General features: G+C 33.7%; 1 protein-coding gene across 3 annotated transcripts in view; it reads left to right on the forward strand.

The window, feature by feature from the left end:
* Window positions 1–25790, forward strand: part of YTHDC2 (YTH domain containing 2) — a 119488-nt gene extending 93698 nt beyond the window's left edge. For all 3 annotated transcript variants that reach the window (XM_027552613.1, XM_027552612.1, XM_027552614.1), the window contains 10 exons: window positions 1749–1875; window positions 2931–3136; window positions 3485–3680; window positions 4535–4644; window positions 6737–7029; window positions 11211–11388; window positions 21501–21704; window positions 22444–22626; window positions 23822–23909; window positions 24023–25790. In XM_027552613.1, coding sequence (XP_027408414.1) covers window positions 1749–1875; window positions 2931–3136; window positions 3485–3680; window positions 4535–4644; window positions 6737–7029; window positions 11211–11388; window positions 21501–21704; window positions 22444–22626; window positions 23822–23902 — 1578 coding nt within the window. In that variant the 3' untranslated portion in view covers window positions 23903–23909; window positions 24023–25790. The remainder of the gene's footprint in view (window positions 1–1748; window positions 1876–2930; window positions 3137–3484; window positions 3681–4534; window positions 4645–6736; window positions 7030–11210; window positions 11389–21500; window positions 21705–22443; window positions 22627–23821; window positions 23910–24022) is intronic.
* The last annotated feature ends 1782 nt before the right edge of the window (window positions 25791–27572 follow it).

A 27572-nucleotide genomic window follows, 5' to 3' on the forward strand; every position in this document is an offset into this window, starting at 1 on the left:
TCTACTCAGTACTCTGTAATGACCTGTAGGGGAAGAGTCTAAAGAAGAGTGGATATTTGTGTGCATAACTGGTTCACTTTGCTGTGCAGAGAAACTAACACAAATTGTAAATCAACTATATTCCAATAAAAATTACTTAAAAAATAAATGTTCATGTCAAAAATGAAAAAAATTACTCTCTTAGAAACTTTACAATATACCATACAGTGTTATTAACTATAGACCATGCTGTACATTACATCCCCAGGACTTATTTATTGCCGGGGTCCAGCCCCGGTGGATCCAGGGAATTCAAAGCGGGGACGGCGTCGGTGAGGATCAGGAAACAATTGCTTAATTAAACTTTAATTAAGGATATATAAGAGTGGTTAAATAAGGATAGCTCAGTGAGAAAATTTAGTGGAGAAAAGAGGCTGAAATAAGGATAGCTCAGTGAGGAAATTCAGTGGAGAAAAGAGGCTGAATAATTCAGCCAGAAGGTGAGAGAAAGAGCAACATGGGGAGACCAAGTTTCGGTGAACAAGGCCCGCACTTTATTTTCCAAAGTAGTTTTTATACCTTAAGTTATGCATAGAGGATAATGGGGGAAGGGCTAGAGTCATGCAGTGAGCCAGGCTTTCTTCCTGCAAACTTATCATATGCAAAAGTTTAGGTGATTTGCATGATCTTCTGGCCTGGAGGCCTGTTAACATTTTAAGACCCTTTCTTCAGAAAACTTATTTTTCTCTAAAGGTGATTGGTCAAGCGCCACCCTCCAAAAGCATTAGATAAGTTTGCATTCCTACAGAGCAAAGGTGTGGTGGGCTATAACAAGAAAAAGAATTAACTCAAGGGTCCCAGGTTACAAACATTAAAGCTACTACTTACACCAATTATATTAATCAATACACTGCCAGGGACACAGCAGGTAAGGGATATGGAGACTTAGCAGCAGACATTGGCCCAACAAGTGAAAAACCCTTCACCAATACAATTTCTAATCAATCTTTTAACTGCTCAAAGGAATCTGTATTTAGACAGTTTAGAACATCTCATGCCTCTCACATTTGGAAGGCTCTGAGCAATCACATGTGGCCGGAAAAACCTATTCAGGCAGGCTAGAGGACTTCCAAAGGAGTTTGTAGGTTGAAACACTATCACACCCAGGAACTGTATTGACTGGAGCTGTAAGTTAACTCTTTTTTCAGAGAGAGGTAGTGGGGGACAGCCCCCTGTAAAGTCAGAGGTGTAGGTGAGAGCACAAAGCAGTAAAGTAGGCAGACTCTGGTTTTGGGGGTAGATGCTCTAGAATTTGCAGGGGGACTCCTGAGGCTGGATCCCGCCTTTGTGTATGCCAAGCTTCCTTCCTCATGACCTTTGCCACGGGCGGAGTTCCTCACGATGGCTCCCGGCAGTGATAGAATTCCAGTTGAGCTATTCCAGATCCTGAAAGATGATGCTGTGAAAGTGCTGCACTCAATATGCAATATGCCGGGAGATGGCTCCTGGCAATTTATTTTATAATTTTAAGTCTGTACCATTTAATCCCCTTCGCTTGTTTCACCCACCCTCCACTCCCCTAACCTCCCCCCTCTTGCAGTCATCAATCTGTTCTCTATATCTATGAGTATTTTTTTGTTTGCTTGTTTTCTTTATTTGTAACAGAATTAGAAAAAGAATTGACTTTGAGTGGTTAATATAATGATTTTCAGTTACTTTGCTTCCTAACTGAGAAGTGATGTGTCTTTTGTGTAATTTTATTTTTATAGGCATGGCAGAAAGCTCGAAGTGATGGGTGGGAACGAGCCTTTTGTGAAAAGAATTTTCTTTCACAAGCTACCATGGAAATAATCATAGGCATGAGAACTCAGTTGCTTGGTCAACTTAGAGCGTCAGGTAAAGTTTTCCTCCAAAGAACCTATTTCAACTACTGGGAGTACCCTGCCTATACCTTATAGTACTTGTTATGTTAACTAATGCCATCTTGCATTATCTTTATAACATTATCATGTTGTATATCTTTTGTTAATGAACTTCTTTGTATTAACTTTGTAGACTTCTGCATGATATTAATTTTTGTTTGTTGATTAAAAAAAGGATATTATAGAAGCTGTGGGTGATGAATGATTTTATAATGTTGGCAATAAACAATTTATAATATATTTTTTGGGAAAATAGATTTAGGTATGGTACTTGTTATATTTTATTGCTATTAATAAATAATTAATTTTATGGAAGAGAAATTGCTAAAAATTAAGTAGATTGATATGAATGCTGTCCTTTATATTTTTGGAACATACAACAACTAGTAAGCACATGAAGGCACTTGATTTTTTTTTTAAGAGAATGCCAGTTTTGCTATATCATTTTAGAATTGTTTCTTTGAATTTCTTTTTGAGTGACATTTTATCTTGAGGAAATAGAAGAAAAGTACCTGAGCCTGGATTCCTAGAATAGTTCAAGTGCCAAAGTGATATAAGGCATGAACCAGAGGATTTAGAGTTGTTTCAAATATGGGGAAATATGAAGGACTATTGAAATTCAAGCAAGAATACTTTATATTTATTTGACTTCACTTCCAGGATTAGTGTCTATCACAACCAACATGATATTAATACCATTCAGCGGAGTATTTTAGGTTTTTAGGTATGATTTTAGGATGCTTCTGATAGCTGTTTATGGAGAACTTTATTGTAAGAGTATGTTTTTTTTTTTTTTTGTCCACAACTTCCCAGTGTATCTACTGCTTACTTTAGTCTAAGTAAACCTAAACTTTCTTAGAACATTGCTTCTATATGTTAAACTTTTCAGAAGAAATTTTATGAATTATTGTGAAATTTGAATCATTAAACTTGTATCAGTTATACATTATTTTTTTTGTGAAAACCGCAGATTTAAAAGTGTATCTTGTGAAGTAGAAAATGTTGGTGTGGTTTCTTTCATCTTTCTAGGTTTTGTGAGAGCAAGAGGTGGTGGTGACATTCGAGATGTTAACACAAATTCTGAGAATTGGGCTGTTGTTAAAGCTGCATTGGTTGCAGGCATGTATCCTCATTTAGTTCATGTGGACAGAGAGAATGTAGTATTGGCAGGGCCAAAGGAGAAAAAAGTACGGTTTCATCCCACTTCAGTTCTCAGTCAGCCTCAATATAAAAAGGTAAAACTTTTTGAATGCTTTTTGGTCTTGAGGTAAAACTTGTCTAATTTAAATAGTTGAAAGTCAATGAAAAATGTTCTCAATACCAACATGCTTTGCAAAATTAATTAGTTATAAATGTACAATTCAACATTGGAACAAAATTTTGATAGACTCGAAAGAAGTAATGTGTCAAGTATTAAGGGACCTTTGTACAAACTACGTGAGCAATGATTTGCTTTAATTCTTGTTTGAGTAGTAATATATGCATCATCTATTTTGCTGAGGGACTTTGTACATTTTAAAAGAATTACCAGTAAGTTAAGTGATAAATTCAGTTAACAGTTTTAAAATTTATTTTCCTAATAGATTCCTCCAGCTAACGGTCAAACTGCAGCAATCCAGGCACTGCCCACAGATTGGCTTATTTATGATGAAATGACCAGAGCTCATAGGATAGCTAATATTAGATGCTGTTCAGCAGTGACACCTGTCACTGTGTTGGTATTTTGTGGACCAGCTAGGTTGGCAAGTAATGCTCTTCAGGAACCTTCATCTTTTCGTGGTAAATATATTATGATGGAAGTACAAATCTATTTGAGAGAAAACTGTTTTTTTTTTTTTCTTATTAAACCAAACAAAATTTGAAATTGCAGAAATTTATGTGGTAGTAGCTCCCTTTTGATGTAATAAGAATTAAAAAATATTAAAATATACCACTATTCTTGAAATTGATTTCTAAGGTAGCTTGATATTGATTTGTGCATTTTTGACTAATCTTGCTGATAGGAAGTTTAGTTTTTTCTTCCACTTGAATTTAAATGATAGTTTACCATAAATAAAGGTAATTGTTTAAAAGAAATGTTACCCATAACCCTACTACCTTTATGCAGACACTTTTTAATATTATGTATTTTTTCTGTGTGTTTAAATATTTTAGGTATTTCACCCATACTGTTATTTTATATTCTATTTTTGTTTCACAAAATATAAAATATAGAAAGCATTTTTAATATTTCATATTAATGGTTGGAAAATATTCTGTCACATTAAAGTGACAGAATGCATTTAAAATATTTCTTTATAGTTGGATATTTTGATTATTTTCAATTTTTAGTTATTTGGTGTTTTAGCAAATATTTATTTATGTCAGTTATTGTGCTAGTCATTGAGGATGTAAAAATTTGAGAAAAAGATTTGAGAAATTCTGATATTTAGAATTTGAGTAGAGAAATAAAGAATGGCCAGATGCTGAGTTTTAATTTGTGACCTGCTGTGTTTAGAGAACTCTCCACACAAATTGTTAGTATATCTGGAGGATTTGTATAAATGCAGAGTATCTGTATTGGCTTACTTTTTTTGCTGTGATGTTAGATAGTAAAAGTGAATTTCTTTTCCTTTCCATACGTGTTTGGACAGCGGATGGTATTCCTAATGACAGTAGTGATAGTGAAATGGAAGACAGGACTACTGCTAATCTGGCAACTTTAAAACTTGATGAGTGGCTCAGTTTCAAACTGGAGCCAGAGGTGAGTTGCTTTCTAGTAGTGTGATAGATTTTTTTCATTCAGTTGTATGAACTATACACGGTGTGATGAAAACTGTCTCTTTAAAATTGAGCCCTTAGTGTGAGAGGATAGAATACACCTTGTTTTTCAGTTTTCACAGGGCCCTGTTACATTCTCTGACATGTTGTGGTTTACTGCTATAGAGGATTTGAAAAACCTAGGTGTCACTTAGTATTTGAGCATGGTGATATTTGAGTATGTTTGTTCATATAAGAAAATACTGAGTGCTGGGGACACAAGAAATTCTTTTATTTTATATAACTCTGTTTAAAGGGAAAGATATGAGGTCATTCTCTTTTCTCTTTACATGTATCTCTCAAGTAGGAAAGATGAATGTTTGTTATCAGATTAAAATTTTTCTTTTTTTTTTAAATTTTATTTTATTTTTAAACTTTACAATATTGTATTGGTTTTGCCAAATGTCGAAATGAATCTGCCACAGGTATACATGTGTTCCCCATCCTGAACCCTGCTCCCTCCTCCCTCCCCATACCATCCCTCTGGATCGTCCCAGTGCACCAGCCCCAAGAATCCAGTATAGTGCATCGAACCTGGATTGGCGACTCGTTTCATACATGATATTATACATGTTTCAGTGCCATTCTCCCAAATCTTCCCACCCTCTCCCTCTCCCACAGAGTCCATAAGACTGTTCTATACATCAGTGTCTCTTTTGCTGTCTCGTATACAGGGTTATTGTTACCATCTTTCTAAATTCCATATATATGTGTTAGTACACTGTATTGGTGTTTTTCTTTCTGGCTTACTTCACTCTGTATAATAGGCCAAAGCCTTCCCTTAATTCTATCTTTACTTTTAAAGATCATTTTATATCCTTTTAGGGGACAATACGAACTGTCAAAAGTTGATACTGGCTAGAGCTTACTTTTTTACATGCATTCCTTCATCACTTCAACCTACTGCAGTCTCATTTCCATTCCCATCAATTTTTCCCTTCACTGAAACTGTACTTGTCATTGTCGATGCTATCTCCTCCATGTTGTCACAGCCAGACTGCTGTTATTGATAAATGTGGCCTTTCTCTCATAGTTAACACTATTGCCCATTCCCTCCCCATTTTCCTTCCTCAACCCTGTCCAACTTCTTTGTCACTAGTTTCTATAATACTACTCTTTGCTGATTCTTCTATCTAGAGAGGCTGTTCCTTCTTAGGTTCTTTCATGTACTCTCTTGTATGTGCTTGTACCTTAAATGTTGGATGTTCACCAGTAGTATGTTCTTTACCGTACACTGTCTCTGCAATTTCTAGGGGCCTCACCTCTGCATGTAGATTTAGTAATCATTTATACATTGATAACTTCTAGGCCCATCTTATCTGTATCTCTAGCTTAGGATTTTCTCTGTATGAATTCAGCTGGTTTCTGGACATCATCATTTGGCAGTAAAATAAAGTATGAATGAAATTAAATGTATTTTTTCTTTATTTACCCTGCTGTTACTTTTCCAGTATTAATCACACCTTACCACACATTGTTTTTCTTTCTCTCTCATTGGACTGTATAACTTGATTTTGTGTCTCTAGTGCCTCAAAATGGTAAAGAAATTTTATTTTTTTCATGCAACAAAATGAATGAAATTGATAATAAAATATATAAAATGTGAAATGTGTTCCTTGGAAACAATTTCAGACTAATAAATAATTGTCTTGCAAGTGTGGTACGTATTTTGCTGTTACCTATTTGAACTGAGGGCTTCCCTGATAGCTCAGTTGGTAAAGAACCTGCCTGCAATGCAGGAGACCCTGGTTCGATTCTGTGTCGGGAAGATCCACTGGAGAAGGGATAGGCTACCCACTCCAGTATTCTTGGGCTTCCCTTGTGGCTCAGCTGGTAAAGAATCTGCCCACAATGCGGGAGATCTGGGTTCATTCCCTTGGTTGGGAAGATCCTCTGGAGAAGGGAAAGGCTACCTACTCCAGTATTCTGGCCTGGAGAATTCCATGGACTGTCTAGTCTGTGGGGTCCCAAAGAGTTGGACACAACTGAGCGACTTTCACTTTCATTTGAACTGAAAAAAAGCTATTTTATTACAGGCAGCCAGTTTATTGCTGCAACTTAGACAGAAGTGGCACAGCTTATTTTTACGTCGAATGAGAGCTCCATCCAAACCTTGGTCTCAAGTTGATGAAGCTACTATAAGAGCAATTATAGCTGTTTTAAGCACTGAAGAACAATCTGCAGGCTTACAGCAGCCATCTGGGATTGGCCAAAGGCCAAGACCTATGTCTTCAGAAGAACTTCCTTTGGCATCGTCTTGGAGGTCAAATAATAGTAGAAAAAGTTCAGCAGATACTGAATTTTCTGATGAGTCTACTACTGCAGAAAGGTAAATTTATAGCATTTTATTAAAATGAGATATTTTCTCTAGGAAATAGTTATTTATCATAGAATCACATGCTTTTATAATATTTAAAAATTACTTTCTTATAATCTGAGATATGCAAAAAGGTTACAATAAAATGGGAAGAATTTATTACTTTTAAAACATAATTCTTTTAAGTGTTAGATAATACGAAGAATTTCAAGCTCCTGGGGTCTTGAATTATTTAAAAAGGAATTTTTTTTTTGTCAGGAAAAGCTCAAAATGTTTAATTTTCAGAATTTACAAATTTAGGGTCTATGAAAAAGATAACAGCATTTTTTATGATGCATTTTAATTCATATATGTCAAGTCATATCTTTCCTAGATACAGCAAAAAGTGTTGGCTATGGCCATTTAGAAGAACTGTCTCCTTCCAAGTCTTACCTAGATATTAATAAAACTGACTGGTTTTTGTACAGAAAAGTACTTTATTCATTTGTTCATACAGGGACATATTAAATGCTTAGTGTTCTTGGTGTGAGGCATATAGCAATGTATAACAAATGAAAAACAAATCTCTTCAGAAAGGTTACATTTTGTTGAATAGAGGAATACATATATTAAAAAAGTAAATTTACTGTCTTGGCAAAATTTCTTACAATTTAGCTAAATTCTTTTATCATTTCTATCATTTGGCAATTAGATGTGAATTTTTTAATATATGATTATTGAGAGCTCTTATATTGAATCATTTTTCCAAAATGTATTTGGTAATGTTGTATTTATAGTGAATGGTTGGCCATGATTTAGAAATATTTCTGGTTGTAAAAATGTTTGTTAGAACCCAATTTGTATTTCTTTATATCAGTTAATTTTTTTTTTTTTTACCCTGATAGAATGGATAATAGAGACAACATTCTTGCCTGGAATGCTAGTTTGAACAATATAGTAGATATTATCTCTGTGCTAAGAATATTATTTCATTGTTAAAAATTGAAAATAGAAATAATGGAAGCATAAAAGATATGTGATGCTTATTATTTTTCAAGGATCAGATGGAATATTTAGTACCTACTATCTTTTGGTCAGATTTTACTTATTTGAATGAAGCATAAAGGCGTGTTATCAGTTAAGACTTCAGTAAAAAGGAATAATACATGATGGTTTCCAAGTTTTTCATATATAACATTTTAGGAATAATTCAACCAATTGCTTACAATAATGTGTGTCCCTAAACCATTTTCTCTGATGTAGATACTGCCAAGCAAAAAAGAAAATAGTAAAAAATACATTTTCTGCTTAGATACTCCTCTTTTTTAAAAGATTTTTTGAAAAATTTCCTTGAACAAGGGTTATTTCGAATATGTGAATACATTTGCATAGAAATTATGTGGTAGACTTATTTATAGACTGCTCTGTAAAAAAATATATATATATATATATTCAAAGGGACTATTTATACACACATGTGTTTATATACATATACATACATACTATACACATACATTTATGAGGAAAATTTTCCTATTTTCTTTATAAAAGTAATGTATACTCATTTAAAAAAATTAGAAATACAGGAGAAAATCACAATTATAATAAAGTATAATATTTGTTATGCTTTAGAAACTGATTATCTTATAAATTCATTTTTTCTCCTGTGATACCAATATCTGCCATTTTCCTTTCCTTATAGGTTGTAGCCTTGCTTTCTTTATTCTTTTATCTTTTGAACAGTGAGATAAAGAATTTTGTATACTTTTAGACTTTGTAGTTTTAATAGACAAGGCCTGAAACTGATGTAGCTTGGTGAGGAATAGATTAAGGACTCTTCTGAAGATGTATTTTTGAATGGAGAATAATCTTTCCTTATAATCTTTCTGGAATTGCTTCTTGAAGAAAAGGTATTTATAGTTAGAGTTTTCACACTAGGATGGCAAAATATAGATCAGATAATTTCTTTTAATAAAAACATTTTATTAAAGTTATTTTAAAAAGTTTAAGAAACTATTAAAACATGGAAAATGCCCATATCCCATGTTAAAATTAAACCAGTGTTTTTAAGTTGTTGTTTTTTACATAATAATTTGCTTACAAAGAATAAACATCTTTTCTATAATAAAAATGAGGTATAACTGAATTAGAATTCTTTGATTCTTTTAAATGAAAATGTAGGTGGAAGGGTTTATACAAATGCTGTGTTTCTACATGCATGAAATTTGAGGGGGAGCCAAAATTTGGGGAGGAAGAGAGAAAAGCTAGAATAGAGCAGAGAGTCAAAGATCAAATTGGAAACTGCAAAAGTAGGCATTTAGTTCTATTGGAAGTATCATTTTTATTTTAATAAGATATTACCCTCAATTAAGTTCTATTACCTAGTTTTCAGGTAAATAATCTGCCAGGGTAAGAATGATGGGATTTTAGAGGTATAACTTGATAATTCATTGAATTTTAATTCTTAAAGACAAAAGCCCTGAAAAGTTGGTTTATTATATTCATCAAGTTCTTAATAATTATTCACGTTTATTCATTATATATTTTTGTTAGCATTTTTAGGCTTTAGCTATTTTATTTGTGAAAGAAATATTGAATCCAAGATATTTATTGAAAGAGAAGCAAAATGTGGGGATAAGCTATTTTAACTTATTTTGAAGGCAGAGTAATTATAATTGCAAAGCTCATGGAAGTTTATGAACTGTTTATGACTTATTTTTTTATGTTTTGTTTATTTATTATATATAAACACAGCAAAGTAAATGATTGTTGTTCAGTCTCCCAGCTGTGTCCAACTTTTTGTGACCCCATGGACTGCAGTATTCCATGCCTCTCTGTCCCCCACCATCTCCTCTGAAGTTTGCCCAAGTTAATGTCCATTGCATCGGTGATGCCATCCAGCCATCTTATCCTCTGACGATTTTCACCTATTTGCTGTATCTACCCAATTATTTTTTTCTTGCTTCCTTTTTTTTTTTTTTGTTCACAGATTTAAAAATCAGTCTCTCACATCATGTCATTTTACTCCTCTGTATTTAGATTTGAATCTCTTAAAAAATAGAGGCATTTTTCCTATACAATCAAAATCCAATAATCAGTCCTAATAAAATAATCATTTCCCCAATTCTCAAACTATGTTTATTTGAAACAGCATTCAGGGAGGACTCACTCATGCACTGTATTAGGGTGTCTTGTTTCTTGAATCTCTTGTGATCTAGAGCTCCTTTGTTGACTTTTCTTAGGGAACTAGGTCAGTGGTATTATGAGATGTACCACATTCTGGATATGTCTCTTTTTATTGCTATATCCTGCATATTTCATGGATGTGGTTAGCTCTCAAGGCTTGATTAGATCCAGTATTTTGGCAAGAACATTTTTTTTTTCTTTTGGAAAGAATATTTTATAGGTAATGCTATGAACTTTATATTATACTGCTTTAGGAAGTACTTAATGTCTTCTTTGTTTTTTAATGTCTGGTTTTCCACTGAGATGTATACTTTTAAAAAAAATTATAAAATTCTTGACTGCCATTTTTGCTGCATTTATTCATAGAATTTTAAAACAGAAGAATCTTGGCATTTATCTAGTTTAATCCCTTTATTTAATAGCTAAGGATATTAAAACTCAGATAAATTAAAAGACTTGCCCAGGATCACCTACCTCATTAGTTGTAAATTTAGTTCTGTCTGAAAATCCTCTCTCCTGACTCTATTGCAGTATTATTTCCATTTTGCCATGCTGTAATTTTTAGTATGCTTTTGAAATCTGTTTGGTTTTAAGATATATGCAAATGGAAGAGAGGTAGAGTAGGTGATTTTCTAGTAAAGGCCATTAGCATAGAGGTATTTAAATAATTTTAAAATGTTAAAAGACATTAGGCATCAATATATGACATTATAATTGTTTAGGATTTCTTCTAGACCGTCATAAAAGAGGTTAGGAGTTTTGTAAGGGAAATAATACTTGGATATCTAAATTAAAATTTTTTATAGGTTGTTTTTAATGTATTTTTGTATTGTTTTAAAAAAATGTTATCTTTGTAAGTGTACCCTAATAGTACAACCCTTTCTTCTAAATGTAATAGAAGAATGAAATTGCCTTTTAAATTACTATTCCATAAATCACAGAATCATTGAACTTTGGTTTGAAATGGGGTCTGCTTTGTATTATGATCTTATGTGTAACTGATCTTTGCTTCCTCCTTTTCACTCAAGAGTATTGGTGAAATCTCCAGCTCCAGTACTACACCAACCTCAGAAGTATAAAGATAGAGGAATTTTGCATCCTAAACGAAGCACTGAGGACCGGTCAGATCAATCTTCTGTGAAATCTACAGACAGCAGTAATTATCCAAGTCCTTGTGCTAGTCCTTCTCCTCCATCCTCAGCAAAGGTAGAGTATCAGGGATTTGTAGCACATCTGATGTTACATATTTAAACAAAATTATAAATAATTCTGCTTTTAAATCACTAATCCTGGCCTCTGTTCTAGTTACAAATAAAAGTTTGCAAACAGTAAATTTTTTAGTTTCCCCTGCTTGCCAGATATTTTTGGTCAGTATCATCCAGGGAAGTTTTCATATTAGATCATTCCCTGATGGCATGTGGCTAAGCAGTTCATGATTCCTTTTCTGTATCTTTAGAACCTTTCTTTTGTTAAATACAAATGACAAGAGGAATTTCTTAAATTAATTTTGATTCATACTTTCAAAATTGAAAACAATTATTTTTTTCATTCTTACTTGATTTCTTCAATTCAGTGGTTATATTAAAAATACAACACTAGATGGGGTTAGGAAATGTTGATAAAGAATTGAGAACTATGTATCTTTTAAAAAGTTTGTGATATAAATGATTTCAACTATTTAGAATAATTTTAATTTAATACCTGAATAAGTATTTGGTTAGTGTTTTTTAGCTATGTGATGTAGTTCTGGTGAAAATGTCTGCTAAAATACTATTGTTAAATAAGAGGAAAAGAAATGTTTTTGCAGATTTATATTCTTAGGCTTTAAGAGTATTTTTGTTTTTAAGTGCCTTTATTACAGCATAATTTACATGATAAAATTCACCAATTTAAACTGTTCAATTCAGTGAATTTTGACAAGTGTATGCAATCATGAACTGTACTGCGTCTCATGGAGAGCAGTCCCATTACCCCTGGATTCTGGTAACCACTAAACTGCTCTTTGTTCTTAAAGTTTTGCCCTTTTTTGGAACTTCCTGTAAATGAAATGTATATAACTTTTTGTGACTGGCTTATTTGACTTTTGAAATTGAATTATAATTGAGTTTATTATATTATTAGTTAGATATAAAATATATAATATTAATATAAAATATATATAATATATTATTACATAATATGTCATAATTAAATAACTATTATAATTATAGTTATATATGTATTGTATTAGTATTACTACAATATTAATATTATAAATTAAATTATATTTAATTTATATTGTATTGTATTTTATATAAATTATATATATTATATAAAATCATATATATTATATATAATATATATTAAATTATATTTAATTTAATTAAATTATATTTGATTTAATTAAATTATATTGATAATATTTTATACTATCATATAATAAACATTAATATTTATATTATATTAATATTATGTATAATATATCATGATATATTATAATTATATTGATTATATGATATATATTATAATATGAACAATATATTATATATTTTATATATGAATATAAATATATAGGAATACATAGTATATAATATGTAATATATAATATAAAAATAAAATATATCATATATAAATAAGTACTATATATAAATATATAAATGTTATATATAAATAAGATATAATATAATAATATATTAATTATGCAAGTGGAAGATAATATAAGTGGAAGATTAACGTAATTATATATATTAGTTATATATTATTATTATTTTATAATTATTATATTATTTTATTACTTTATTTAAATAAATAGTAATATTTATTACTATTGCTGGATAGTAAGTATTCTATTGTGTGGGTATATCCTGTTCAGTTCAGTTCAGTCACTCAGTCATGTCTGACTCTTTGTGACACCAGGCCTCCCTGTCCATCACTAACTCCCGGAGTTTACCCAAACTCATGTCCCCTGAGTTCATGCTATCCAACCGTCTCATCCTCTGTTGTCCCCTTCTCCTTCTGCCCTCAATCTGTCCCAACATCAGGGTCTTTTCAAATGAGTCAGTTCTTCACATCAGGTGGCCAAAGTATTGGAGTTTCAGTTTCAGCATCAGTCCTTCCAATGAACACCCAGGACCACCACAGGTCACTCATATCTCCTTTAGAATGGACTGGTTGGATCGCCTTGCAGTCCAAGGGACTCTCAAGAGTCTTCTCCAACTTCACAGTTCAAAAGCATCAATTCTTCAGTAATCAGCTTCCTTCATAGTCCAACTCTCACATCCATACATGATGACTGGAAAAACCACAGTATTGACTAGACGGACCTTTGTTGGCAAAGCAGTGTTTCTGCTTTTTAATATGCTGTCTAAGTTGGTCAGAAATTTTTTTCCAAGGAACAAACATCTTTTAATTTCATGCCTGCAGTCACCATCTGCAGTGATTTTGGAGCCCAAAAAAATAAAGTCTGTCACTGTTTCCATTGTTTCCCCATTAATTTACCATGAAGTGATGAGACCGGATGCCATGATCTTAGTTTTCTGAATGTTGAGTTTTAAGCCAACTTTTCACTCTCCTCTTTCGTTTTTATCAAGAGGCTCTTAAGTTCTTCGCTTTGTACCAAAAGGGTGATGTCATTTACATATCTGAGGTTATTGATATTTCTCCTGGCAATCTTGATTCCAGATGTATCACAATATGTTTATCTATTCACCATTCATGGACTTTTGGATTGTTTCTACTTTTTGACTATTATGAATAATATTCAGGTACAAATCTTTATGTACAGATATGTTTTCTGATCTTGGGTACATACCCATGAGTATGTTTGTTGGGTTGTGTGGTAAGTGTAACTTTACAAGAAACTACTCAACTGTTTTCCAAAATAGCTGCACTTTTCTCTGTCCCCTTCAATAATCTATGAGGATTCCATTTGCTCAATATTCTTAACAGTACTTGACATTACTAGATTCTTAATTTTAGCTATTTAGGTGTATAGTGATACTCCATTGTAGTTTTAACTTGCATTTTCCCAATGATTAAGTATTATATTGACCATCATTTCACATGCTTTTTTCCATTTCTGAATCTTTGGTGGTCTGTTCAAGTTTTTGTTTAACTTTTTTAGATTGTTTATTGGTTGTCTGTTTTTTATTTACTTGTAAGAGTTCTCTATACAAGTTTTAATTATCTGTGTTGTAAACACTTTTTTCAATAGTCTGTGCTTGCATTTACATTTTATTAATGGTGTCTTTTTTTGTCCTCATGTAACCATCACTTTATTTATTTACGAGTGTTTTTAACTTTTTTTAGTTTTTACTTTTTTATTGAGGTATACTTGATTTACAATATCATATTAGTTTTAGGTGTACAACATAATGATTCAGTATTTTTATGGATCATACTCCCTTTAAAATTGTTACAAAATAATGGTTATATTTTCTTGTTCTATACAATGTGTCCTTGTTACTTATTTATTTTTAATTTTTATTTTATATTAGAGTATAGTTGGTTTATAATATTGTGTTAGTTTCAGGTGTACATCAAAGTAATTCAGTTATCTTTTAAAGAAAAATGCTTTTAATTTTGATGGAAGTCCATTTAATTTATTTTTTCTATTTCATCTGTATTTTCTATTACAGTTCATTTATTTTGTGTCCTAAGAAGCCCTTGCCTAATCAAAGATTCCAGAGATTTTCTGCTGTGCTTTCTTCTAGAGATTTTATAGTTGGAACTCTTTGCATGCTATACCTCTCTTGGTCATGATGTATTACCCTTTTAAAATATTGCTGGATTTGATTTTGTTCCATCAAAAATTTTATTAAATGAGGGATCTTTGTTTATGAGGGATGTTATTCTCTAGTTATCTTTGTATGATTTTGGTATCAGGGTTGTGTGGTTATTTTATAGTTAGTGGGGAAGTGGTCCTTTAACTTCAATTTTTTGAAAGAGATGTATAGGCTTAATATTATTTCTTCCTTAAGTGCTTGATGGAATTCACTACTTAAGTCATTTTTACCTTTTCCTAATTGTTGGGGTCTTTTAATGGACCGGGACCTGGCGGTCCAGAGGCGACAATAAGAAAAGTGAAAGAGAGAAAGAGGCTGATACTCCCTGGTTTACGCAGAGAACCAATAAAGTCCTTGACACAGGACTTGCGTCTCTCATGAAGGCACTGGGTGCCCTCTTGAGGGGGAGGTGAAGGTACAGGGCGCCTTCTCGAGAGAGTCGTAGAAGCCCGGGAAGGAGAGTGAGCAAGACAGGTTTCTGCGCTCCAGAGAATTAGCCGAGGGGAGAGAGAGAGAGAGAAAGAAAGACACGGGGACCCAAGCTCTGATGGAGCAAAGGTGCTTTATTATCAGAAAGGCAGGCTTGTATATCTTTAGTAAGATGATTACTCAGCTATTACACAGGATGAAATTTTATCAATAGCCACAATATGGATAGTCTAATACATACAAGGTCTCTGACACTGAAAAGAGTCATTGCCTGTTTCATCTCATGACCTGAGTCCTGAGAACTGTGTGCAGCTTTACTCATTCTTGGAATAGGAACTGATAAGGAACAGAGAATCCTTGAGAAATAGAAAACGGCATGCAGGAATCCTCCTGTTAAATGTTCCCTGACACCTAATGTATCTTGAATCAGTATTATGCCCTTTCAGTTATAGTTTGAGGACCTTGCAACAGTATGCTTATATTACCCTTCAGTCCTTTGTTGATATTGGTTTCTTACATTTTATTTCTACATGGTACAAATGTCAGAATATATTAGTTTTTGTTTTACACAGTCAATTACCTTTTTATCAAAAGTCAAGAAAATGTCTTTTATATTTACTCAATGTCTAACATTTCCTGTGCTTTTTATTCTTTTGTGTTGACATGAATTTCTATCTTGGATCATATATTTCTGCCTGAAAACCTTCTTTTAACATTTCTTTAGGTACAGATCTGCGGGAAATGAATTATTTTAGCTTTTGTGTAAAAATTTTTTTTCACTTTTGTTTTTGAAAGATATTTTTACTGTGTATATAATTCTAGGTTGACAGATGATGTTCTTTCATTACTATAATACTATCATATGGGCTTCCCTGATAGCTCAGTTGGTAAAGAATCCGCCTGCAATGCAGGAGACCCTGCTTTGATTTCTGGATCAGGAAGATCCACTGGAGAAGGCATTGGCTACCCACTCTAGTATTCTTGGGATTCCCTTGTGGCTCAGCTGGTAAAGAATCCACCTGCAATGCGGGAGACCTGGGTTCAATCCCTGGATTGGGAAGATCCCCTGGAGAAGGGAAAGTCTACCCATTCCAGCATGGGGTTGCAAAGAGCTGGACAGGACTGAGTGACTTTCACTTTCACATTAGTAGTTTATATAGTTTCTGATGGGACGTCTACTATCATTCTTATCTTTCTTTCTGCATATATCATTTGTCTTTTTTTGCCTAGCTGCTTTTAAGATTTTCTTTTTATCACTGATTTTTGGCAATTTGATTTTTATATGACTTGGCCTGGTCCTCTTTATATTTCTTCCTTAATCTGTGTATGTATAGTTGCCATTGATTTTGGGAAATTTAATACCATGTATTTTTTATATCTCACCTCTTCCCCACTTCTTTTCTAGAATTCTAGATATACAAATGTAATACTATTGGATATTGTTCCACAGGTCACTGATACTCCCTTCGTTTTTTTCAGTTATTTTTGTCTCTTCATTTGAGATTGTTTCCATTGCTGCATCTTTAAGTTCATTGATTTTTTGTTTGTAGTGTCTAATCTGATATGCATTCTTTCTAGTGTACTTTTCCTCCAAATACTTTATTTTCATCTCCAGACCTTCCTTTGAGTCTCTAAAAAAAATACCTTCTATTTCTCCTCTCATCATATTTATGTTTCTTCTACCTTCTTAAACATAGTGCCATGTATTGAGAAGAGCTTCTTTAAATTCTTGTCTCCTAATTTCATCATCTGTCATATCTCAATTTGTTCCTGTTGATTAATTTTTTCCCTGGTTGTGGTCATAGTCCTGTTTGTTTGCATTCCTTAAAATTTTGTTTGGATGCGAGATTTTTGTTTTATTCATTTAAATAGTGTTAGACATTGTTCTGATACACAGTTAAGTTAGTTACAATCAGTGTAATCCTTCCAGGACTTACTTTTAAGCTGTGTTAGGCTGGGTCTGGGCACAGGGCAGTTTTTATTCTAGTCCTAATTTATTTCCAGTACTAAGGTATGATTTCCATGGGCTGATGTGCTAGGTTTTACACGTTCTTTCCATTCTGTCTGGGAAAAAGATGAAATATTCCCAACCATGTGTGAGCTCTAAGAACCATTTTACTTTGAATTTTTCCTTGCTTCAGGTCATTGTTTCTTACTATGTTCAGGTCTTTACTTAGCCAGAACCTTGTGAGGACCCCTTCTGTAGTCCCCTGTTCTCTTCCCATGCAGCTCCCTTCTATCTGGTGCTGCTGCTGCTGCTGCTAAGTCGCTTCAGTCGTGTCCGACTCTGTGCGACTCCATAGACGGCAGCCCACCAGGCCCCACCGTCCCCGGGATTCTCCAGGCAAGAACACTGGAGTGGGTTGCCATTTCCTCCTCCAATGTATGAAAGTGAAAAGTAAAAGTGAAGTCACCCAGTCGTGTCCAACTCTTAGCGACCCCATGGACTGGAGCCTACCAGGCTCCTCCATCCATGGGATTTTCCAGGCAAGAGTACTGGAGTGGGTTGCCATTGCCTTCTCCGTCTATCTGGTACACTGCCATGCAAAACCTAGTTAATGTGGCCTCTAAACTGTAAGTTCAGTGAGACCATTGGATTCCGTTTGTGTTTCCCTTCCTGTATTGTCACCTGGAAATTGTATCCAGGCAGTAAGCTGGAGCAGTTTTTGTTTTGTTTTCAGTCTTTGCAAGTTTATTAATATATTTTCTGAAAGTACATTTGGAGTATAAATCAGAGTTGACTATTCTGAATGCTCTGAAAATTGGTACTTGGTTTTGGTTCTTTGACCTCACTTTGATTGAGCCTTGTGTAAGTTTTCAGCCATGATAGAGCTACTTATATTTGTTGAATATTTGGTAAAATATTTTGGTTTATATATTTATAAGATGTTATTTAATTGAGCCTATTGATTTTTATTTATTTATTTATTTCATTTTTTTTACTTCACAATATTGTATTGGTTTTGCCATACATCAACATGAATCTGCCACAGGTGTACACGTGTTCCCCATCCTGAACCCCCCTCCCACCTCCCTCCCCATACCATCCCTCTGGGTCATCCCAGTGCACCAGCCCCAAGCTTCCTGTATCCTGCATCAAACCTGGACTGGCGATTCGTTTCTTATATGATATTATATATGTTTTAATACCATTCTCCCAAATCATCCCCCACTCCCTCTCCCACAGAGTCCAAAAGACTGTTCTATACATCTGTGTCTCTTTTGCTGTCTCGCATACAGGGTTGTTGTTACCATCTTTCTAAATTCCATATGTATGTGTTAGTATACTGTATTGGTGTTGTTTTTTCTGGCTTACTTCACTCTGTATAATAGGCTCCAGTTTCATCCACCTCATTAGAACTGATTCAAATGTATTCTTTTTAATGGCTGAGTAATACTTCATTTTGTATATGTACCACAGCTTTCTTATCCATTCATCTGCTGATGAACATCTAGGTTGCTTCCATGTCCTGACTATTACAAACAGTGCTGTGATGAACATTGGGGTGCACGTGTCTCTTTCAATTCTGGTTTCCTCTGTGTGTATGCCTAGCAGTGGGATTGCTGAGTCATATAGCAGTTCTATTTCCAGTTTTTTAAGGAATCTCCACACTGTTCTCCATAGTGGCTGTACTAGTTTGCATTCCCACCAACAGTGTAAGAGGGTTCCCTTTTCTCCACACCCTCTCCAGCATTTATTACTTGTAGACTTTTGGATCGCAGCCATTCTGACTGGCGTGAAATGGTACCTCATTGTGGTTTTGATTTGGATTTCTCTGATAATGAGTGATGTTGAGCATCTTTTCATGTGTTTGTTAGCCATCTGTATGTCTTCTCTGGAGAAATGTCTATTTAGTTCGTTGGCCCATTTTTTGATTGGGTCGTTTATTTTTCTGGAATTGAGCTGCAGGAGTTGCTTGTATATTTTTGAGATTAGTTGTTTGTCAGTTGCTTCATTTGCTATTATTTTCTCCCATTCTGAAGGCTGTCTTTTCACCTTGCTTATAGTTTCTTTTGTTGTGCAGAAGCTTTTAATTTTAATTAGGTCCCATTTGTTTATTTTTGCTTTTATTTCCAATATTCTGGGAGGTGGGTCATAGAGGATCCTGCTGTGATGTATGTCGGAGAGTGTTTTGCCTATGTTCTCTTAAGAGTTTTATAGTTTCTGGTCTTATGTTTAGATCTTTAATCCATTTTGAGTTTATTTTTGTGTATGATGTTAGAAAGTGTTCTAGTTTCATTCTTTTACAAGTGGTTGACCAGTTTTCCCAGCACCACTCGTTAAAGAGATTGTCTTTTCTCCATTGTATCTTCTTGCCTCTTTTGTCAAAGATAAGGTGTCCATAGGTGCATGGGTTTATCTTTGGGCTTTCTATTTTGTTCCATTGATCTATGTTTCTGTCTTTGTGCCAGTACCATATTGTCTTGATGACTGTGGCTTTGTAGTAGAGCCTGAAGTCAGGCAGGTTGATTCCTCCAGTTCCATTCTTCTTTCTCAAGATTGCTTTGGCTATTCGAGGTTTTTTGTATTTCCATACAAATTGTGAATTTATTTGTTCTAGCTCTGTGAAAAATACTGTTGGTAGCTTGATAGGGATTGCATTGAATCTATAGATTGCTTTGGGTAGTATACTCATTTTCACTATATTGATTCTTCCAATCCATGAACATGCAAAAAAAACAAAGGCGACCATAGTAAAAATCAACAAAGCCAAAAGCTGGTTCTTTGAAAGGATAAATAAAATTGACAAACCGTTAGCCAGACTCATCAAGAAACAAAGGGAGAAAAATCAAATCAATAAAATTAGAAATGAAAATGGAGAGATCACAACAGATAACACAAATACAAAGGATCATAAGAGACTACTATCAGCAATTACATGCCAGTAAAATGTACAACGTGGAAGAAATGGACAAATTCTTAGAAAAGTACAACTCTCCACAACTGAACCAGGAAGAAATAGAAAATCTTAACAGACCCATCACAAGCATGGAAATTGAAACTGTAATCAGAAATCTTCCAGCAAACAAAAGCCCAGGTCCAGGCGGCTTCACAGCTGAATTCTACCAAAAATTTAGAGAAGAGCTGACACCTATCCTACTCAAACTCTTCCAGAAAATTGCAGAGGAAGGTAAACTTCCAAACTCATTCTATGAGACCACCATCACCCTAATACCAAAACCTGACAAAGATGCCACAAAAAAAGAAAACTACAGGCCAATATCACTGATGAACATAGATGCAAAAATCCTCAATAAAATTCTAGCAATCAGAATCCAACAACACATTAAAAAGATCATACACCATGACCAAGTGGGCTTTATCCCAGGGATGCAAGGATTCTTCAATATCTGCAAATCAATCAATGTAATACACCACATTAACAAATTGAAAAATAAAAGCCATATGATTATCTCAATAGATGCAGAGAAAGCCTTTGATAAAATTCAACATCCATTTATGATAAAAACTCTCCAGAAAGCAGGAATAGAAGGAAGATACCTCAACATAATAAAAGCTATATATGATAGACCCACAGCACACATTATCCTCAATGGTGAAAAATTGAAAGCACGCCCCCTAAAGTCAGGAACAAGACAAGGATGCCCACTCTCACCACTACTATTCAACATAGTTTTGGAAGTTTTGGTCACAGCAATCAGAGCAGAAAAAGAAATAAAAGGAATCCAAATTGGAAAAGAAGAAGTAAAACTCTCACTGTTTGCAGATGACATTACTAGAGCTAATCAATGAATATAGTAAAGTTGCAGGATATAAAATCAACACACAGAAATCCCTTGCATTCATATACACTAATAATGAGAAAATAGAAATTAAGGAAACAATTCCATTCACCATTGCAACGAAAAGAATAAAATACTTAGGAATATATCTATGTAAAGAAACTAAAGACCTATATATAGAAAGCTATAAAACACTGATGAAAGAAATCAAAGAGGACACTAACAGATGGAGAAATATACCATGTTCATGAATTGGAAGAATCAATATAGTGAAAATGAGTATACTACCCAAACCAATCTATAGATTCAGTGCAATCCCTATCGAGCCTATTGATTTTTAAAGGTCAAGTTTCATTTCAAGAATTATCCATTCTTTTTTAGGGCTCAAAATCTCCTTCACCAAAACCAAACATGCCTATTCGATATTTCATAATGAAGAGTAGCAATCTGAGAAACCTTGAAATTTCTCAACAGAAGGGTATCTGGTCTACAACTCCTAGTAATGAGCGGAAGCTAAATCGAGCCTTTTGGGAAAGCAGCATGGTGTACTTGGTATTTTCTGTTCAAGGATCTGGACATTTCCAGGTGAGCCATCCTGAAACAGTAAAAGGGCATTATTCTGGCTATAGATTAGATCAGTTAAATCATAGAGGTTAAAAACAAGCTGGGTTTTTATTGCATTGGAATGTAAGCATGCACTGTGCTTGACTGAGGATGAGGAATAAATTGCACCTTTTCAAAGGAATGATATATAGGGATCCTTATTTTTGCCTTGTTTTCCTAGAGTCTCTCCAGATAAACAACTTTTCCTTCTGAGGACAACTTAAGACGGTAGATTAAAAGTAATGAGAAGTGTGACTTTTGGATAAAATGTTTATTTAAATAGTGCCAAAGAGATTAGTCTGACCATCAGAAACTAAGTGTGTTTCTTAACTCAGCTTGACTTAATGTATATCTGTATTTATAAAATAATGGATTTATTATTTGATATAATTATCATTTTTGAACTAAAAACCTATAAGTTACATTGTATTCATAAGGTAATGGAATAAATGTGGGTTTAGAACTATGATACATTATTTAGAAAATATGTGTTTGTATTTAAATTACATTAGAAAGCTGAAATCGGTCTTTCCTCTAAAATTTTTTAATTCATCTTTTTATAAGAAATGCTTAATGAGTAGCTTTCTGGAATTTTGTTAGGTATCTATTATTTTTATATTACATTGTTACCTTAAAAGTACAAAACCTCAGGGCTTTCTCAGATAAATTGAATTCAGAGGTCTTAATATCATCCACCCCTTTTCCCTCATTTTATTCACAGGGATTTTCTAGAATGTCTTCTGAGATAGGAAGGGAGAAGAGTCAGGATTGGGGCTCAGCTGGACTAGGAGGAGTGTTTAAGGTGGAGTGGATACGGAAAGAAAGTCTTCCCTTTCAGTTTGCACACCATTTACTCAATCCTTGGAATGACAACAAGAAAGTCCAGATAAGCAGAGATGGGCAGGTATACGATGGCATTTAATATTTTTCTTCCACTGTTTTGTTTGGCTGTTATTCAGTGATTTGTTTGAGGAACAAATGCAAGAATACAAATTGTATATTCCATGTGCACATGGGAAGATAATGGTTCAAATTTGTAGAAGAGTTAATTAAAAACCTACTTGCAAAGTGCCTGACAGAGCTCTTTTTTTTTTTTTTTATCATTTTGTAAACCTGACTTTGCTCTGTCATTGTATATATAATCTTTCACGTCAGTTCTTGGAGGTTCCTATTGTCTAACTAACTTAATATGATCAAAACCTAGTGTAATTCTGAAGTAATTTCACTAAAGTCTAAGGATAAGAACAGTATCTAAGTTCTTTATGGATTTAACTAATGGTATAAATAGCAATTTTATATTTTTGTGGCTTTTTTTATTTCTGTTATGCTTTGCCTTCATGATACTGCTGATAGGCATTTTAAACTAGTTAAGGTGATGGGAATTAACATATATATTGATGACTGTGCTAGCTTCTTTATATGAGGTAGTTCAATTCTTAAGCCTAAAATAAGTTATTGACCAAGTTTTTTGTAGGAGAAAATAGATTCAGAGAATCTATTTAGAGAGTTATCTAGTCTTGCTAAGGCTACATCTAATACTTCATCTGAACAAGTGTGACTGTTCAAATAACCACTTGAAAACTGTTAAGGTTCTTTTTAAGTGCACATGATGTCACAAGAGGACAATAAATGACATTCTTTTCAATATGTAAGAATATTTTAATTTTTATTTGATAATAATTTTGAAATAAATTTCATTCCTTAAGAGTATTATATAGTATCTAAGATGGTTTCTTGAGGGAAAAAACGCAAACATCTAATATGCTAAGTATTAACATAAACCTTTGGAAGTACAAAAGCTGAGTACTTTTGCTAAATTTTCATGAAAACAAAATTCACTATTTCCTGGGAGAAAAAATTCCAGAAGAACTCCCCAGAAATTTTTCACCATTTTGTCATGGGTAGTTGTAATATTTGCAGGTTAACTGCAATCTTGGATGTCAGGAAGTCAACTCTAAATCTTCATGAAAAGCATTAGAGCAGTGAAGGCATAACACATGATTTTAGTAGAAATATGAAATTTGATTTTCTTACATTTTTATCAGTATAGGTTTCAATCTAGTTGTTTTTATGTTTATTGTGACTTTTGGTTTATCTAGGAACTAGAACCTCAAGTTGGTGAACAGTTGCTCCAGTTATGGGAACGCCTTCCATTGGGAGAAAAAACCACAACTGATTAATATTCAGGTTATACCATACTTAACTTTGAGTACAGGTATTATTTGTTATCATTAAGGAAATTTTCAGATTATTTATATTTTCTTTTTTTTTTCTTCTTTTTTTGTTTTTAACCCTTCCAGAACTCTTAGCTTCAGAAGAACAACATGCCTCCTTATAACCACTGAATGCACTGACGTCCAAAAACTGAGATGGGGTTGTGTTATGAATGAGCTTTTCTGGTTGAAAGTGTTGCTTGAGGACCACCATCTTCATATAAAAGAGAAAAGGATAATTTAATTTTTATAGTGATCATAGGGAATGATTATATGTTTGTTAATATGTTTATAATTGAATGAAATAGTTGTTTCTTTATTTAACACAGCAGCAGTTAACATATTTACTTTGAAGTTAAACATTTGTTTGAAACACTGACTTAGATCTCTAATTGGTGATTTGTTTTAATGCAAGATAAATTGTTTACTTTTAAGAAAGGTCTGATTTTATCTGTCCACCTGAGCACTCTTATAGAAGAGTCAACTCTAAAGATTTATCATTAAAAACAAGCAAAGAAAAGCAAATGACCAAAATCTAAAAATGTCCCTTTAAAAAAGTGTGTGCTAATTAAGGACTATTCATTCTGCCATTTTTAACCTGAAGTACATTAAGGAAAAAAAAAAAAAAAGAAGAAGAAAGAATCTTCTTTTTCTGCAACTATATGAAACACAGTAAAAACTGAAGAAAGGCAGAATTCCTTCCTGACTTGAATCAGATCAGATTAAGTGCTTAATAGAGGTGCTACCTCTATTAACCTGATGTGTCCAAACCATCCTTTCTCCTACATGACAATCTTCACTTATCTCTGATACAAAAACAGTGATTATGAACTCTTTGTTTTGGCTAGAGAAACTTTATTTAGACAAGTTAAAAATTTAAGCAAGTTATACAAGTTGGAAAAAAAAAAAATGCTTGTAACAGTTAATGGTAACTTGGTTTCTATATGTTTTCCAAACTGAAGCTCCCAAACAAAACACAATGTTTTCTAGTACCTTTTATCCTACTTATGTTTCCAGGTAAGATTTCTCTCTCACTCTTTTTTTTTGTTGTTGCATTTGTGGTTTAATAAACGGAGAGTAACTGTTTGTAAACCCATGTTAGTGCCAACTCTTGGCATTTCTTTGCCATCTCAGAATTATTTGGTTTGATCTCTTTTACCACAGTTGTCTATAAAATTTCCTTAGAGGCTTTCTGAAGGGAAATGGAAGTTCATGGAGAAATGAAAGAAATGTCTTGGTTACTGAGTTTTAAGTGAAACAGGTTTGATAGCACTTCTCATGATGCATTAGGGTCATTGCTATGTAACAAAAACCAACATGAAACTAATTTAAACACAAAAGAGTAAGTGCTCTGCTTCTTTATTTAAAAATAAAGAAGTGAAAAGTCATTCATCAACATAAAATTTTGGGCACTCTTCTCTACTTTCTCTGGGAAAGCATTGTATGTTGGGGCATTAGTTTAAAATGCCGGCCGTAACTTTTGCCTGTACTTGTAGTTACTGGAATTTTGTTTGTTTTATACTTTGAAACATACCTGTAAATTGAGCCTGTGTGAATTATGTTCCACTATATGTATATTACAGTTCTTTTCCTATTAGAGCAAGTTGTGGTTTTCTGATAATGTATACATTTATTTAGGTATATATTTAGCAGTTCACAGTATTCTAATCTGGAAGTAAGAACTTCTAAAAAATAGAACTTGTTTCAATTTCCACCTGTTTTCTAATATCTATCCCTGTATGTAAATAATGAGTTTGTTGATATTTAAGATGAACACAATTTGAATGTAATTAAAATGCTGTTTTTTTGAGAGAGATGAACTTTAAATATACTTATTAAATGAAATTCTATTAAATCATTTAGATTTTGTTATTTCTGACATTATCAATGATCAACAATTATCCCTTGAGATATTAATGAATTTCATACACTTTGAAGAATACTAAATTGCAGTAGAAGGTGATGGCCTCATATCAGTACCTTTCCTTAGAAAAAATTACCTTATTATGATAGGAGCATGAGAAAAATCCCAAGACATGTTTTAACATAAAATCTTCTGATTATTAATAGGCTATGTAGCTGTCCACCTTGTGTTCTCAAGACAATGCATTAGGTACTGTGCCATTGTATCCAGCCTCACTCTACCAATTACAGCAAAGATAAACAGTAAGGAAAGCATAATCTCAATTGAGTACTTCAAGGAAAGATGTGTTCATTTAAGAATTTGTTCTCAGAGACTCATTCTTCACCATTTAACATCTTACATCCCGAGACAGAGAAAATGTTGAGAAATAAGTCAAATGAAGTTTACACCTGAATCAACACCAGAGTGAAAAACTGGACACACACTTCACAGGTGACCACACGTCTTCGTCTGAGTGCGCTTCTCATACTCAGATCCTCACTGTGCTGCTGAAATCTCCATGATTGCTGTCTGCCCAGAGGCCCACACAGCGCAGGCAGGGTGGCCAGGGCCACTGGCTGCATCGTGGTCTTTCTAGCCAAATATGACTTTCTACTTGGCTGTCTAATAAAATCTCAAATTCGGTATATTCAAAATTTAGCCACAATTCTTTCACCACATCTGTTCCACTTAAAGTTGTCCTGTTTTTGATTAATGCCACTTTCATTCTTTTAGTTGTTCAAACCAGAAAACTTGGAGTTATATGTGATTGCTTTATTTCTCTCAGTCCAATCCATGGGAAAGTTTTCTTGGGTTCAGTTTCAAAATATGTCTAGACTCCAGCTGTTTCTCACCACGTGTGTCACAACTACTCTGGACTGAGCCACCTTCATTCCTAAGACGTCTTCTCTTTTCTACCCCTTCCTCATGCTACCAGTCTATTTTCAACACAGAATCAGTCTTTAAAAGCATTGAATCAATTTGTGTTATTCTGTTTGCTCAAAACCCTGCATTGGCTCCCTGATTCACTCAAAGCCAAAGTCCTTATAATGGCATAATGATCTGGTCCCCTTTTATGATCTGGTCCCCTATTACTTCTCTGATCATCTCTCCTCTGCTCTCCTCCTCTACTCATTCCACTTTAGCCACATTGACCTCTTCACTGTTCCTTCAATATCAGGTACCTTCCAGCATCAGAGACTAGTTTTCTTTCCTCACTCTACCTGGAATGCCTTTCTCAGAATATCTGTTTGGCCAATTAGTTTTGTCATCATTTAGTGTTAGCTTTACTGTAAAGTTCTTTTTTTAAAGAAACTATAACAATAACCAGATATGCAGATGATACCACCTTTATGGCAGAAAGTGAAGAGGAACTAAATAAAGATGAAGGTGAAAGAGGAGAGTGAAAAAGCTGGCTTAAAACTTAATGTTCAAAAAACTATGATCATAGCATCCAGTCCCATCACTTCATGGCAAATAGATGGGGGAAAAATGGAAACAGTGACAGACTATTTTCTTGGGCTCCAAAATCACTGTGGATATTGACTGCAGCCATGAAATTAAAAGACACTTGCTCCTTAGGAAAAAAGTTATGACAAACCCAGACAGTGTATCAGAAAAGCAGAAATATCACTTTGCTAACAAAGGTCCATAGAGTCAAAGCTATAGTTTTTCCAGTAGTCCTGTATGGATGTGAGAGTTGGACCATAAAGAAGGCTGAGCACTGGAGAATTG

Source organism: Bos indicus x Bos taurus, chromosome 10 (genome assembly GCF_003369695.1).
Source record: "Bos indicus x Bos taurus breed Angus x Brahman F1 hybrid chromosome 10, Bos_hybrid_MaternalHap_v2.0, whole genome shotgun sequence".
In the NCBI taxonomy this organism is placed as follows: domain Eukaryota; kingdom Metazoa; phylum Chordata; class Mammalia; order Artiodactyla; family Bovidae; genus Bos; species Bos indicus x Bos taurus.